The sequence below is a fragment of the Pyrgilauda ruficollis genome, unplaced genomic scaffold, assembly GCF_017590135.1.
Source record: "Pyrgilauda ruficollis isolate IOZ18807 unplaced genomic scaffold, ASM1759013v1 scaffold16, whole genome shotgun sequence".
NCBI classification, from domain to species: Eukaryota; Metazoa; Chordata; class Aves; order Passeriformes; family Passeridae; genus Pyrgilauda; species Pyrgilauda ruficollis.
The window spans coordinates 14,504,819-14,518,845 of NW_024514764.1; the positions used below are offsets into that span (position 1 = coordinate 14,504,819).

The following is a 14,027-nucleotide window of genomic DNA, read 5'->3' on the forward strand; positions in this document are numbered from 1 at the left end:
CTCAGTGTTGTGTCCTCTGTGTGTAAAAGTGCAGGCCACAGCGGCCATACAGAGGAATAGAAAATACAGTCAAGCTAGATCTCTGCCTCTGAGGATTTTGTTAAATTGCAGTAGTTTATTACCTTCACCAGGTCATGGCCACCTAATCCCGTGGACTCAAGCTTTGACCAATAATTTATATGCTGGATTCTGTTAGTGTTCAGCTGTCTTCTTATGTTTCAGTTCAGTAACCTGAAACTTGTTAAATTATTGCTTCTCAGTGTTTTGTGTTGTATTTCTCAGGCAGAATGTGCACCTGGCAGTTCACGCTGAGAACTTCAAATCAGAAATTGTGAGTGTGAAGGAGATGCGGGATATCTGGTCATGGATCCCAGAGCGATTTGCACTGTGCCAGCCCCTTCTGCTTTTCACCACCTTGGAACATGGCTGTAGTTTGAGCAGGTGAGGAGAACCTTCCTCTCTCTTCTCTACTGTAGGGCAGAAAGGAGCAGCTGGTGAAGTATTTGCTGGATTGATAAAAAGGCCGTGCTTAGTCAGGACTTGATCTGAAGAATATCATTAACGATGGAATATAAATGTGACAAATTCCTGTTGCCTACAGCATTTGAGTGGGATATTTCCTATGCCAGAGTATTTTAAACTGTTCAAGATCAATTGGAAAGGTCAAACTTGGATCAGTTCACAGATTCTGCAGGTCTGAGTCTGGTTCCTTAAGGGTTTGAATGGTTTAACTCAGTGGCTGCTCTGCAGGTACTTTTGATAGATAACCACATTCATACTGATCCAAGGAAGAAGAGAACTGGAAACTGGAAATTACCGATGAATCTGATTGGGGTTTTTTTTAAGTGAGATAAACTAGATACAAGTTGTCCTTGCACCGGTACGGAGCACTATAACCCTATAGCCCCTAATAATGACTTTGCCATCAGCAGGTAGTGAGGCGGGGAGTGACCTACTCTCCCGGCCTTATGTGTCTGTGAGGAAGAGCAAAAGCAAGCAAAGAGAATGCATCTCAGTTAATTTCCTTGAGGACCTAAAGCCCTTCAAACATGGTCATCAGTCCTAGGCTGTTTTACAATCCTTTAGGTTGTTTCAATTCAAAATGCTGTAAAAGGCTGCAGCTGATCTAGGTAAGCTTCTAGTTATTCTTAAGAGACACAAACTGTACAGGGGACTGAGTAGAGAACAATTGCTTGATAGTATTCGCTTACACTCAGCTGTATTATTTACATGGACTGTATAAAGTATTTGTAGGAAAATTCTTAGTCTTCAGGTGGTTTTTTGCCATGGCACCAGTTGGAGAAGGAGTTGGTGCCTGACGTTGAGGGAGGGAAAGAGTTGGTGACAGTCGAGTGCTCACTTTGTTGTGCTCTGCATTTCAGGTTCTATTCCCACAGCGAGGGACACGAACCAACTCTGCTCCTCATCAAGACAACAGCGAAAGAGGTGAGTGAGGCAAGAGACAAGTGATTAAACTGGAGTTTGGGCAGTACGTAATGCTGTGTTGCAACACACAGTTGTTTATAATAAAACAAATAAGCAAGATTTGGCTTTGTTTTTTTAAGAATCCATGCTTTAAATTATTCTATTTGTTGGTTATAGGACTGTGCATTCTTGGGCAGACCTTGCAAACCAGATCTTGGTTAACTGCTTTTTCTCTTGCAAGTAGTGTGGGTTGATGGACTAGAGTAACTCATTTTGCTCTTGGACAGACTCTGAAATGCAGAATCAGAGGGACAGAGTGGGAATTGTGCTAAAGTTACGTATTCATTGAAGACATTTTCATTTTCTCAAGGATATGAGGAAAGAAAGTAGCAGAATTTAAATGGTATGAATAATGTTGGACTACATGATGTGAAAACAAAAGCCTTATTCATCTCATTCTTGACTGGGAAAAAAATAAGGCAAGAAATCTCTGAGAACCTGAGGAGGAGTGCACACATCCCTTTTTTCTGCTCCTGTATGTGACAATATTGGACAGCATAATGTGAAAACAGCAACATGCTTGTTTAAAAAATTAATACATAAAACAAGATGATTTCCCAGAACCTTTTCAGGAGGCACACAGGAACTTCCTGTAATGGTGGTGTTGTCTGTGCCACTGTACAGGACTTTTGAATATTTTGTATATAACATTAAGCTGTTACTGCAGCCTGTGGGCTTTATTCCTGCCTATACAGAATCACACACAGAATCACACAGAATTACTGGGTTGGAAGAGACTTGTAAGATAATTGAGTCCAACCCATGCCTTAACACCTCAACTAAACCACAGCACCAAGTGCCACATTCAGTCTTTTTTAAACACATCCAGGGATGGTGACGCCACCACCTCCCTGGGCAGAACATTCCAGAACTTTATCACTCTTTCTATAAAAAAAATTTTCCTAATATCCAACATATATTTCCTTTGGCACAGCTTGAGACTGTGTCCTCTGGTTCTGTGAGTTGCTACCTGGAGAAAGAGACCAACCCCACCTGACTACAACTACCCTTCAGGAAATTGTAGAGAGTGATAAGGTCACCCCTGAGTCTCCTTTTCTCCAGGCTAGACAGCCCCAGCTCCCTCAGTCAGCCTCCTCCTGGACCACAGGGGACCCATTCTGCTCCCTGACCCCATTTACCAACCCAGGAAGACAGCTGTCCTGAAGACAAGCCATCATCCCACTAAAGACTGAGGCAAAGAAGGCATTAAGCACTTCTGTCCTCTCTCATATGCAGTTACTATATCTCTGCAGGATGGCTGTCCATGAGCAAGCCCATTTCTACTCTTATTTACATCTACCTAATGCTCACCCTCCAGGCCATTTCACAATTCTGCATGTGGTTTTTGGCCATTCAGACCTGTGTTGAGATGCCAGTGGCTTATGGAATGCCCCTGATGTCTGAAAGGTAGAAGGGGGAACAATTATTTTGCTTCTTGTTTTGGAGCCTATCAAAAGTCTGGCTTTGTACGGGATTCAGTTTTTTATAGGATAGTTTGTTTCTTACCCCTAAAAAAACCATGTATTTGCCAAAAAAAAAAAAAAAAAACTAGGAGAAAAATACGGGGGTTTTTTTCATGCTTATGGATTTGGAGGGTTTTTGCAAAGGGTTGTTCATCCTTTATTTGTATGTCTATGGTTAACTTTTAGAATGAGGAGGCCTTATGATTTTCTGCCTCTCCTACCCATCAGGCATATCACATCAAATAGACTTCTGGGTCATTTAGATGTAATTCTAAATCTGAATTTACATTTAAATCTAAATACAGATTTATCTGTATAAAACAAATCTGATCTTCAGTAATTTTGTCCTAGGAGCTCTGCTTGTATTGCTTGTGGAGGCCAAACAGCAAATGCACCTTAGAACAATTCTGTATAATCATAATTGTTTTTCTAATTTCTGGGGGGAAAAAGCGCATATGCTTTCGTCCCACTTTTGTAGCTTCATTGTTTCCTCTGTGTGCACATGGCAATGATGTGTATTGCTGGTAGCAAAAAATTCTAGTGCAAACACAAGACTCCAGAGACCAACTCAGCCCTCAAAGGGTGCTTCTCTTCATTGGAGACTAGTGGCCCCCATGTGGTTTGAGTGGATGCTCTAAATATCTGAGCTAGTTCAGCATTTGCTTAACTAAGCTGGCTTTAACCTATACTTTGAAATCTAAGAAAGCCACCAAGGCCACTGTTTGACCAAAAAGTGTTCAGGCAGAGCTGCTCATACTGTAACTTCGGACAGCACTGCTGCTTTGGTTGCCAAAGTGAGGGAGTAGGAGTCAGGCTGTGTAGGCCTGGAGTGATCTATATTTTGGTACCTGAGACTGTGTTAGAAAATTTCTCTTTTAAGGCATCAGAGGTATGAAATAATTTATGACACTCTTAGGATTTAGAGGTAACCAACCACTGGTGACTTAAAGCAGCTTAAATCTGTCTTTAGATATAAGTACTTATGCTGCTTTAATCCACTGGTGTAGAAACTCTGGAACTCAAACTGAAGTAAAACCTGCAGTTTTGGTCTCTGTGTCAGAAATGTCAGTATCAGTGGGTTTAACACTTTTCTTCTTCAATGAGAAGCCTGACTGTGCTGTCTGTGCCAGGTCTGTGGGGCTTACCTGTCCACTGACTGGAGCGAGCGCCGGCGAGGAGGGAACAAGCTGAGTTTCTTCGGAACGGGGGAGTGCTTTGTGTTCAGGGTGAGTGAAATTTTGTTGTTGCTGCCCAGTACCAAGACCAAACAACTGTAATGGTTGGCTATCTCCTCTCTTCCACTTAAAGAGGCTGGATTATATGTCTTTCTAATTTATAAACTTTATTGAACTCTTAATGTGGAGGAAAAATTTTACTTTTAAGTTTTGTGATGACTCTTTTTCTCCCCTTGCACAGAACATTTTCTTAAAAGATCATAGAATCATCAAGGTTGAAAAAGACCTTTAGGATCATAAAGTCCAATCACCAACCCAGAAATACTATCATGTTCACTGGTAAACTATGTCCCCAAGTGCCACATCCACACATTTTCTGAACACCTGTAAGGATGGTGTTGTGGTTTGACACTGGACAAATGCCAGGCACCCACAAAAGCTGCTCACTCACCCTCTCCTGCTACAGCTGGGCAGAGAAGAGAAAATTTAACAAAGGGTTCATAAGGACTGGGAAAAAACACTCCAAAGGCAAAACAGGTTCAACTTAGAGATATAGAGTGAATTTATTACTAACAGGATCAGAGCAGGAAACTTAGAAGTAAAATAAACCCTTAAAAACACCTTTTTTCCCCAACCCCTCCCTCCTTCCCACCGACAGTGCAGGGAAACAGGGTTGGGAGGTTTGGTCAGTTCATCACCCGAAGTTTTCTTCCGCTGCTCAGGGAGGGCTGTCCTTCCCCTGCAATGCCATGGGGTCCCTCCCACAGGAGACAGTTCTCCATGAACTTTCCAGTGTGGTTCCAATCTCACAAGCAGCAGCTCCCTGCGACCTGCTGGAACATGAGCTCCTCCCAGAGGCAAGCAGTCCTCCCCAAACTGCTGCAGCAAGGGTCACTCTTCCAGGGGGTGCAGTCCTCCAAGGACAGGCTGCTCACAGCCTCCTCCAGTACCCACCCGCGCTGGCCTGGGCACCTCCTGCACAGCCTGCGGGTGGATCTCTGCATCCCATGGACCCCCACGGGCTGCGGGTGGATCTCTGCATCCCATGGACCCCCACGGGCTGCGGGTGGATCTCTGCATCCCCATGGACCCCCACAGGCTGTGGGTGGATCTCTGCATCCCCATGCACCCCCACGGGCTGCAGGTGGGTCCCTGCATCCCCATGGATACTCATGGGCTGCAGGAGGATCTCTGCATCCCCATGGATCCCCACGGCCTGTGGGTGGATCTCTGCATCCCCAGTGGATCCCCACAGGCTGCCGGAGGACAGCCGGCTTCACCATGGTCATCACCACAGTCTGCAGAGGAATCTCAGCTCCAGCACCTGGAGCACCTCCTCCCCCCCTCCTTTGTTATCACAGAGGCATTACCACCATTTCGAACTGGCCCAGCCTTGGCCAGCAGTGTGTCCATCTTCAGAGCCATCAGGGGTTGACTCTGCCAGGCATGGTGGAAACTTCCAGCAGCTTCTCACAGAAGCCACCTCTGGGGCCTCCCCACTACCAAGAACCAGGCCGTGCAAAATTGACACAGATATTCACTCTACCCCTTCCCTGGGCAGCCTGTGCCAGCGCCTGACAACTGTTTCAGTGCAGAAATTTTCACAATGTCCAATCTCAATCTTCCCAGGGACAACTTGAGGCCATTTGCTCTTGTCTGTCTCTTGTTAACTGGGAGCAGAGCCTTACCCCAACTGACTCCACCCTCCTTTTATGCAGTTGTAGAGAAAGATGATATAGAGATGAGAGATGTAATAAGGTAACTCAGAAGTTATTGCATCATTTCTTCAACCACCTAAAAAGCAAAGGAATAAACTATAACATCTGGCCTAAAAGAAAGGTTGAGCCAAGCTTTACTACTGACTGTGTAGGTGGAGACTCAGCCCTTTACCTCTGGAGGTCTGCTGGAATGTTCTTTTCTGAGCAGAAGCCTGTGTAGTGTCGTACACTAACGTCAGCTCTGCCCTTTTCTGCCTCTTTGCAGCTGCAGCCAGAAGTGGAACGCTACGAGTGGGTGATCATAAAACACCCAGAACTGGCCTCGACTGGATCAGGGACAGAAAACCATGCCCAACCAGCTTCTAGTGCCCTTTCCTCCAGCAGCATCCCCTCAGATCCTTCAGATCGCCTTTCTCCCTTCTTAGCAGCTAGGCACTTCAACTTGCCTTCCAAAACAGCCTCCATGTTCATGGCTGGCAGCAGTGAGTGCATCATTGTAGGTGAGTCCTTGTGAAAATCTGAGCACAGATCCTACCCCATCTCTTTCTGTCCACCTTAGATACATGGTAAATACACCTGACCCCTTTATCTATGTCATTGTCACCACAGGTAGAGATAAAATTGCCCAAAACCTGACGTCATTTCTCAACCAAAATTTTCTGTGGGAAAACCTGCATACAAGCATTTTAGAGAAGAGAATAACTCATGGCTTTAAGTATAGTCATTCCTTCATACTGCCTAATTCACAATGAGAAGTAGCTCTCAAAAAGGAGCTTACTTCCATCAAGGCTTTTGAAACACAGAGTAAGCTATAAAACATGTTAATTCTCCAAGAACTTTATTGGATCTGTGGTGCTGCTGACTTTGGCAAAAATCTGCTTAGTAAGGTTGTCACTTAAATGGGATTTATAAGGAACAGATCTAAAATCATAGTTGTCATTTTCCCAAAAGTCTTTACTTGACACTTGTTGGGAGAGCAACTGGCCTATAATTTCCTCTGTAATGTCAAGTGTTGGCTGATTTCCCACTTGGCAGCATGTGCTGTAATCATAAAATCATGGAATTGTTTAGGTTGGAAAAGCCATCTAAGACCATTGAGTCCAGCCATTACCCCAGCACTGCCAAGGCCACCACTAACCTGTGTTCCCACGTGCCACATCTACATGGTTTTTGAACACTTCCAGGGATGATGACTCCACCATTGCCCTGAGTAGCCTGTTCCAATGCCTGTCCACCCTTTCAGTGCAGAAATTTTCCCAATATCCAACCTAAATCTTCCCTGGTGGTTGATGCATTTTCCTCTTGTCCTGTCACTTGGTCCTTGGGAGCAGAGCCTGACCCCCATCAGGTTCCACCCTCCTTTCAGGGAGGTGTAGAGTGTGATGTGTCCCACCAGCTCTGTCCACCAGCTTTAGGTAAGGGAGTCACTTATATTTACTGTATAATGCACTACAGGTGGTAATGAGATGCGGGCTTGGGTAGTAGATACATAGAAGTGTTGTACACAGCTCCAGCTGTGGACCAAAATTCCCACCCTTTTGATTCTTCAGATGGCTTTAGTAACTGTTCTTTGATGGTTGCCCAATAAGCAATAGGGAATCTTCATTTTTGTTCTCCTAACACATTTCTGTCTAATTTTATTTCACTTCTCTGCATTTTCTGACTGAAAGTTCTGTGAACCTTGACATAGGCCCACAGATAACCAAAATGCTTTTAACTCTTACGTGGTCTTCAAGCCAGTGCTGTTACTTACTGATCTTGTTCTTCTCCCAGCTTTGATTTTTGACTGCTAACAGAATTATTTGATTTTCCTTTACTGGAGAAAAATTGGCAGTTGTAGCTTCCAATATTCTCCAGCACTGAAATACAAAACTTAAATGCCGGTAGTTTTTGTTCTTGCTGAGTTGCATTACTTTCTTATTATTGAAAGAAATCATCCAGTTCTGATATTATCATTCAAAACCTATACATCTGATCCTGTACTGTTACATCTGAAGACAGCAAGCAGACATTGTTGAGGGCTTCCAGTTGTTCCCCTTGGGAAAAGCACTAAAGTCTTTGTACAGCTGTTTCCCATGCCAAGAAATGCAGAAATATCCTCACCCTGTCTTTGTCTCTTCCCAGGAGGTGGTGATGGCCAAGCTCTGTACCTTGATGCAGATCTGAACCATGGGAGAACCAGCCACTGCAACACTTTCAATAACCAGCCACTGTGTTCTGAAAGCTTCCAGATCTCCATCCTGGAGGTGTGGGGCTTCAGGGACACCATGAATGGTTGATGTGACTACCATTAATCAGCTAGTTTTTCAGTTGTCCAAGGTAAATTCCGATACAGGGCTAAGTTAGAACATCCTTTCTGCTGGACTCAGTGCTGTGAGCCATTCCTGAGTGGTGCACGTGGATGCAGGCCTAGTTGTTTACTCTTATTTTATTTAAGACAGGTCAAGGTGAAATAATGTATCTGGTTAACTGTTTGCCCTTTTACCTCTGGAGATCTGTATTCAGGGACTTTTGGTAAAAATGAAAATGTGATGAGTTCAGAGCCATGCTAGATGGATACAGGTCTGAATCATGGGATAGGTTTGAGTCCACAGTTCCTTGGAGGCACAGCCCTGGCTGAGCTGTGCTGCAGAGCTCTGAGCCACTGGCACCAGTACCTGGCCTGAGCCAGGAATATCAAATGTCTCCTCACAGGGAACACTGGTGACCTCAGATCTGACATAGAATAGTAGTTCATAAAATCACTGCCCTCCTATGAGCACACGTACAGACAAATCAGTACCATTAAGTTATGAAGCTGTTAATTCACACCAGAACCATGATTGCTGATCTTCTTGCACCAAAACCTTTGACATGTTCCAGTTAGAGCAGTCTGCCTCTGAGAAAGGCATCCAGGCTGGACAGTGATATCTCCAGGTGTTGATTTTGTTTACATTCCTATTCCATATCAGTATGATGACTTCAGAGTGATTCCCTGTGTCAGGCAGCTGAAAGCCAGAGAGTATCTGCAGTGCTCAGAATTGTTCCTTTCCTCATCTTTCCTGGGAGCTGAAATGAAGCTTTTAAGTCTGAAAATAACTGTGCTGATATCCCTGTGTGTTTGGGGAATTAGACCTGGTGATAACAGGAACTTAATCCTTTCCCTTCAAGTAAAGAGAAGAAGGCAGGAGGCAAATCTGGGAGTGGATGGATTTCCCAGGAGAACTAGAGGCAGCACTGTTTTTCCAAATGTCTTCCCGGTGATGAGATCCCTCCTGAGAAGCTAACAGTTTTCTTCCTGTATATTCTGGTAGGATTTGGGTGATGAAAAGAGGCTTTGCCTCTTTCTTGAGCATTCCTACATTCTCTGCAGGCATGCCCTGTGGCATGCATTGTCTGGAGGCAATTCTCCAGAGTCTTTATCCAAAAATTGCACTATCTGTTGTGGAAAATCTCCCACATAGAACACAAATACATAAACGTCAGTGAGCAGTCCAGAGCATACAACAGGATGCTCAGAGCTTCAGTGAGTAACTTACTAGTAAGATTTATCACAACAGGGAAAACGAAGGGAAAGAGAAATTGCTGATTTTCTAAACAGTTCAATCTAAAAAATTGCTGTTGAGTGGGATTGCTACTTAATGTTATTGCTACTTAAGCTTGAAGTTCATTAAAAGAAAAAATTTAAATGAATAATGTTACAATCTAAGCTGGACAGTGTCACATTCATATTCAGAGGTCTGAGGTGAGTTTTTGGTCATGCTGGCTTGTCCAGCTTGCCAGCCATGAGAGTACCTCATGGCTTGGGAAAGAGTTGCCTCTTGCAGAGTATGTGAATAAACTTGGCAAAAATAAGATTTGCTTTTTAAGGTGCCATTTTGAATTTTTGTCAAAATAACTCTTTGAAAAATTAGCCTATGTGCAGAACAATTTCAGATGTCTTTTGCACCATTTGTATTTGCACTTGGATTCTCTCACCCTGTCTGAGAGTCAGCATTGGCCTCCCTTTCTCCTTCCCACACAGTGAGTTCTGCCCAATTGTCTTTTCACAGGTTTACCATAAGCTTGATTGAACTGCAAGAGGTAATTCAGTTGTACTGATATATTTTGATGTGGAAGAACTCAGTCATCCCTGGCTTTTTGGAAACACTGGCTGATGCTGCCTTCTATTTTTCCAAGCCACCCATGTCTCTTTGCCCTTGCAGGTATCCCACAAGCTTCTTCAGACAAAAGAAATCACTCAGAAAGTATAGGTACTGCTTAGTGTAGGTGGGATTTCTGTTTGGTTTGTGTCTCCTCTTTTGAGCTTGTCTGAGGAGGTGCCCTTGAGAACAAAAAACAACTCAAAAGCAATAGTATCAATAGTATCAATTTCCAGCTTGTTGTCAGAAATTCCCTGGAGCTGTGTGTTGGTAGGATTTGTGGGAGTGTAATGTTCTACTCCAAATGAATAAATTTTATCTGCAAAAACTTGGCTGCATCTGGCAGTGTGATGGGATTTCCTCACTCCCATCCCTGCTGGGTGCAACTATGTCAATACATTGTCTTAAGGCTTATCTAAGAAACATTCCTCAGAAACATGTTCCTTTCCCTGCTCTGTTCTTGGTGCACAGCAGTTTGGGTGTTTAGAATCTGAAATAACTCCTGGTTCCTCAGAAACTCATCATAGGATATCAGTGTGAGAATCCCAGGAGCAGTACTGGACGCCAGGCACGGGACTGGTTTGGCTTGACGAAGTACTGCCCTGCCACAGCCACCATGTGGGACTGATCTGGGTGGTTTGAACTGGAATCGCCTGGATGAGCAAGAAGCTGCAATAATCCAGGGAGAGCAGTTCTACAGTGCTGCAGCAACTTCACACAATCCTTGTGTTCAGCAAAAATGGATATTCCTTGTCATGGTCAAGTCGTCATACATCATTCGTGTTGTGGTTGTGAGACACCTTAGATGAGCACCATTTTGACTTGGTTATCTTCCCAGTAGCAGAGAGGCATTTTTCCTGTCTGTGTAGCTAATGGTTATTGCTGACCAAGTGTATATCTAAGTTCATGCAAAACTCTTGAGATGGAGGCCACAGGCTGGTTTTGAAGACAATGACTACAATGGACACCTTATCAGAAAGTGGAGTTATCTCAAGTACTCCAACCATGAAGTGCTTTAGTCAGTTGTTACTTGCAGCTCTGCACAGCTGTTGAAGTAGGCTGTAATCCCTGTTTGTGATCCTGCTGGCAGCACCAAGAGTGCCAGCATTACAGGATGGGCTTGGGCTGGGAGCTGCAGACTAGGCATTGGTCACCACAGTTCTGTGAGAGCATCTGTGCTTTCCTGAAAAGCTGCTTTTTGCTTTGTCATATTCCTTAAAGGCAGAAAATATTAAACTCCTAACATCAGAAACCTGACCTCACTGTAAATGGCAGCCAAACTGTTTGCAGGCTATGGGGACTGTATCCAGCTGCAGCCAGGCAGACTTCACTGCACCTGAGCTGTCTTTCCTGCAGCTCCTGCACTTTGGCACACTCCTTTTTCTGATGCAGCACGTTAATCAACCTCCTGTTAATAGAGACAAATCAGCCAAGGGAAGGGAAAAATTCTCATTTCCTCTCTGGTGACAAAGTTGAAGTCAAAATGGAGTGGAGGTCAGTACTGTTCTTTGAAGAGTTAAACCATGCCAGTAGAGATCTGTGGTGAGCCGCAGAGGGGTGACGTGCAGATCCATGAACTGCTCTTCATGTGTGTGTATTGAAATTGTGTACTTTGTCCTTGGAAATTCATCCTCATTTTTGGAGGAGCATAATCTCTGCCCGTGGGGACACTGATGCCACAGTCAGGACCTGACCCACAAGCGTGGCACTGCGAGAGTTCAGCTCCTGTGAGTGGCACTGAGTCAGGCTGTCGGGTACAGCCAAGGCATGGGTACCTGGCTGTTCTGCAGCTCTCTGTCATGGATTTCAGACTATTCATAGTCAGAATGAATGTGTGTGTACTATTTGGGGTGATGTTTTCTTCAGATGAGTGGTGATGTGCTGCCAAGTTGGTTTTCTACCCTATCTTGGAATCACTGCCCTACGTGAATGGTATTTTTGTCACTGTGCAGAATCATGGGTATTAAAGGTATTTGACTGTGGAGGCTGCTGGCTTTGTGCTTTATTCTTGTCTTTTCCTTCCTCATAGGTAGGGCTCATAGCAAAAGGCATCCTGAAACCGAGAGAAACCCTGGAGCATGTGTTCTCTGACAGCTGTCACTGCGGTGAGGTGGTTACATGGTTCCTGATCATTTCAGATCTCACAAGACTTCCCCTGAGATCAGGTGTCAAAGTGACTCTGAAGTCTCTAGATAGCCAATTCTGACATGAGCCTTGTTACCTTTCAGGGCCAGAGAGCATGGTTTGCCCCAGCCCAGCCTAAGTTTAAAATGGAGATTAGGGGTGTCCTCTGGCTACCAGCACCTGTAAGTTGCAATCAGACCATACAGTGACCAAGGACGTAAATGAAAAAAGTGGAATTCCACAAAATTTGGGGGTTTAAACAAACTGCTGTCAGTTTTTTTTTGTCAGAAATTCCCTTTTTTTTTTAAAGGGGTTTGGGTATTTTCCCTCAAAATAGTCCCACCCCCACCATATCCACCTCATACACAAATCTGGCCACCTCGTGCTGCTGTACATTTCCAAGAGCAGAGCCGTGGTTTAAGGCAATGCAGTGTGGAAAAGGGATTGCTGAGCTGGCAGAAGCAATTCCCGGATGATTCATTCTCTGGCCAGCTCTGCACTGCCAGGAGCTTTGCTGCACAGGAAGCCCGTGGCCACTAGGGGTTCCTCTCAGCCTGGTCCTGTGCCTCCATCACCAGCAAATCTATCCTTGCAATCTAAAAGAGCTTTCTTCGCATGGTTTCCAAAGGTGACCTGAGCCTTAAATACCATAAATCAAAATTTTACACCTCCCTTGAAGTCTGTAAACTTAATCATGAAGGAGCTTAGTAGCAGGAAGGTGTAAGTGAGGGATAGTAAGGGGCTGAGCAGGCAGCTGTTTTGGGACCTTGCAGCTGCTGTAAACCCAGTGACTGAGACCTGAGAGGGGAATGTGCTTGACTGAATCAGACAGCAGAAGCTTGGTGTCCTGCCTAGAAAGCACAGTGCTGGGAAGGTCCTGGATGATGTCTCAGAGCTGGTAGCAGCTACAGGAGCCTGAGCTGGAAAAGGAAGGCTGTGCTGTGTCTTGCTGTGCTGCTGCAGTGTGAGAAGAGCCTGATGTTTGCCAGTTGTGCTTTTTTTTCTTTTCTGGATTTTCTGTACAGGCTTTTATGTAAATGTCTCAGAGACATCTGCTTCCTTGAGATGTTTTATAACCAGCTGTGGCACAACATTGCCTCTGCCAGCAAATTATAGGGTTTTCTGCCTTTTCAAGCCCCTCATTGAGTGTTTCCAGATCTGCCGTGCTATTGCCCTTCCCAAGCACTGGTTGGGCTGCCGAGCCTGTGCCTGAACCTCTGAGAGGGTCGTGGCTCCACTCCTTGTCTGTACTCTGGTGATACAGGCTGCTGCTGACTGATTTCAGACCACACAAACTGCTCTTGGGTGGAGCTGGGTACAGACTTCAGCTGGGGAAAAGTGGAGCGTGTTTGTTCCTGCTTTGCAAACCTGCAGCTGGCTGCTGCAGGGCAAGGGTAGATAAGGCACCAGGACTGTTGGCACTGTCCTGAACCCTGGGATGCACCTCCCATTGCTGACACAGCTTCAGTCCATGGCCTTGTGTTGAGTCACCTCCCTTTCCGTGGTTAAATGTCCTCCAGAGTTATGGCTGTGCCCTCCACATGTCATTGACTGAAGGGTTTCTGACTGGGCTCATCCTCCTGATCCCTCAGACCTGAGACAAGGAGGCGGGTCTGGAATCCCATGGGGAAAAGTGCAAGCCCAGCAAGCCAGTAATCAGTACCTCATCCTCCCAGCCTGCGTGATGCTGGATCCTGTGTCCCATAAATGACTGGGAGTACACATTTTTGATCCGTGGGCATTCCAGAGCAGCACCAGCATTGGCTGTGCCAGCTCAGCAGCCCAGCTGGCTGCAGCCAGAACTCTCCCACTGGCAGTGGCTGGGCCACAGTCTGTTCCTCTTCCTTAAACATCCTCCTCGTGCTGAAATCCTCCTCCTTAAACTTCTCCAGGTTTATGTGAAGACCCGCTTTTGCTTCCTCACTCTCTGAAGCTCTTGGC

At 45.1% G+C, this 14,027-nt stretch overlaps 1 protein-coding gene across 5 annotated transcripts in view; it reads left to right on the top strand.

The window, feature by feature from the left end:
- The window catches only part of TBC1D24 (TBC1 domain family member 24), a 35,369-nt gene extending 22,781 nt beyond the window's left edge, over window positions 1-12,588 (top strand). For 3 of the 5 annotated variants that reach the window (XM_041462624.1, XM_041462628.1, XM_041462627.1), the window contains 5 exons: window positions 283-441; window positions 1,383-1,446; window positions 4,079-4,174; window positions 6,107-6,341; window positions 7,966-11,938. In XM_041462624.1, the coding sequence (XP_041318558.1) occupies window positions 283-441; window positions 1,383-1,446; window positions 4,079-4,174; window positions 6,107-6,341; window positions 7,966-8,120 (709 nt within the window). In that variant the 3' untranslated portion in view covers window positions 8,121-11,938. Of the gene's footprint in view, window positions 1-282; window positions 442-1,382; window positions 1,447-4,078; window positions 4,175-6,106; window positions 6,342-7,965; window positions 11,939-11,995 lie in introns of those variants that run through there. The other 2 variants (XM_041462626.1, XM_041462625.1) reach the window with 2 other exon arrangements.
- Window positions 12,589-14,027: the final 1,439 nt, after the last annotated feature.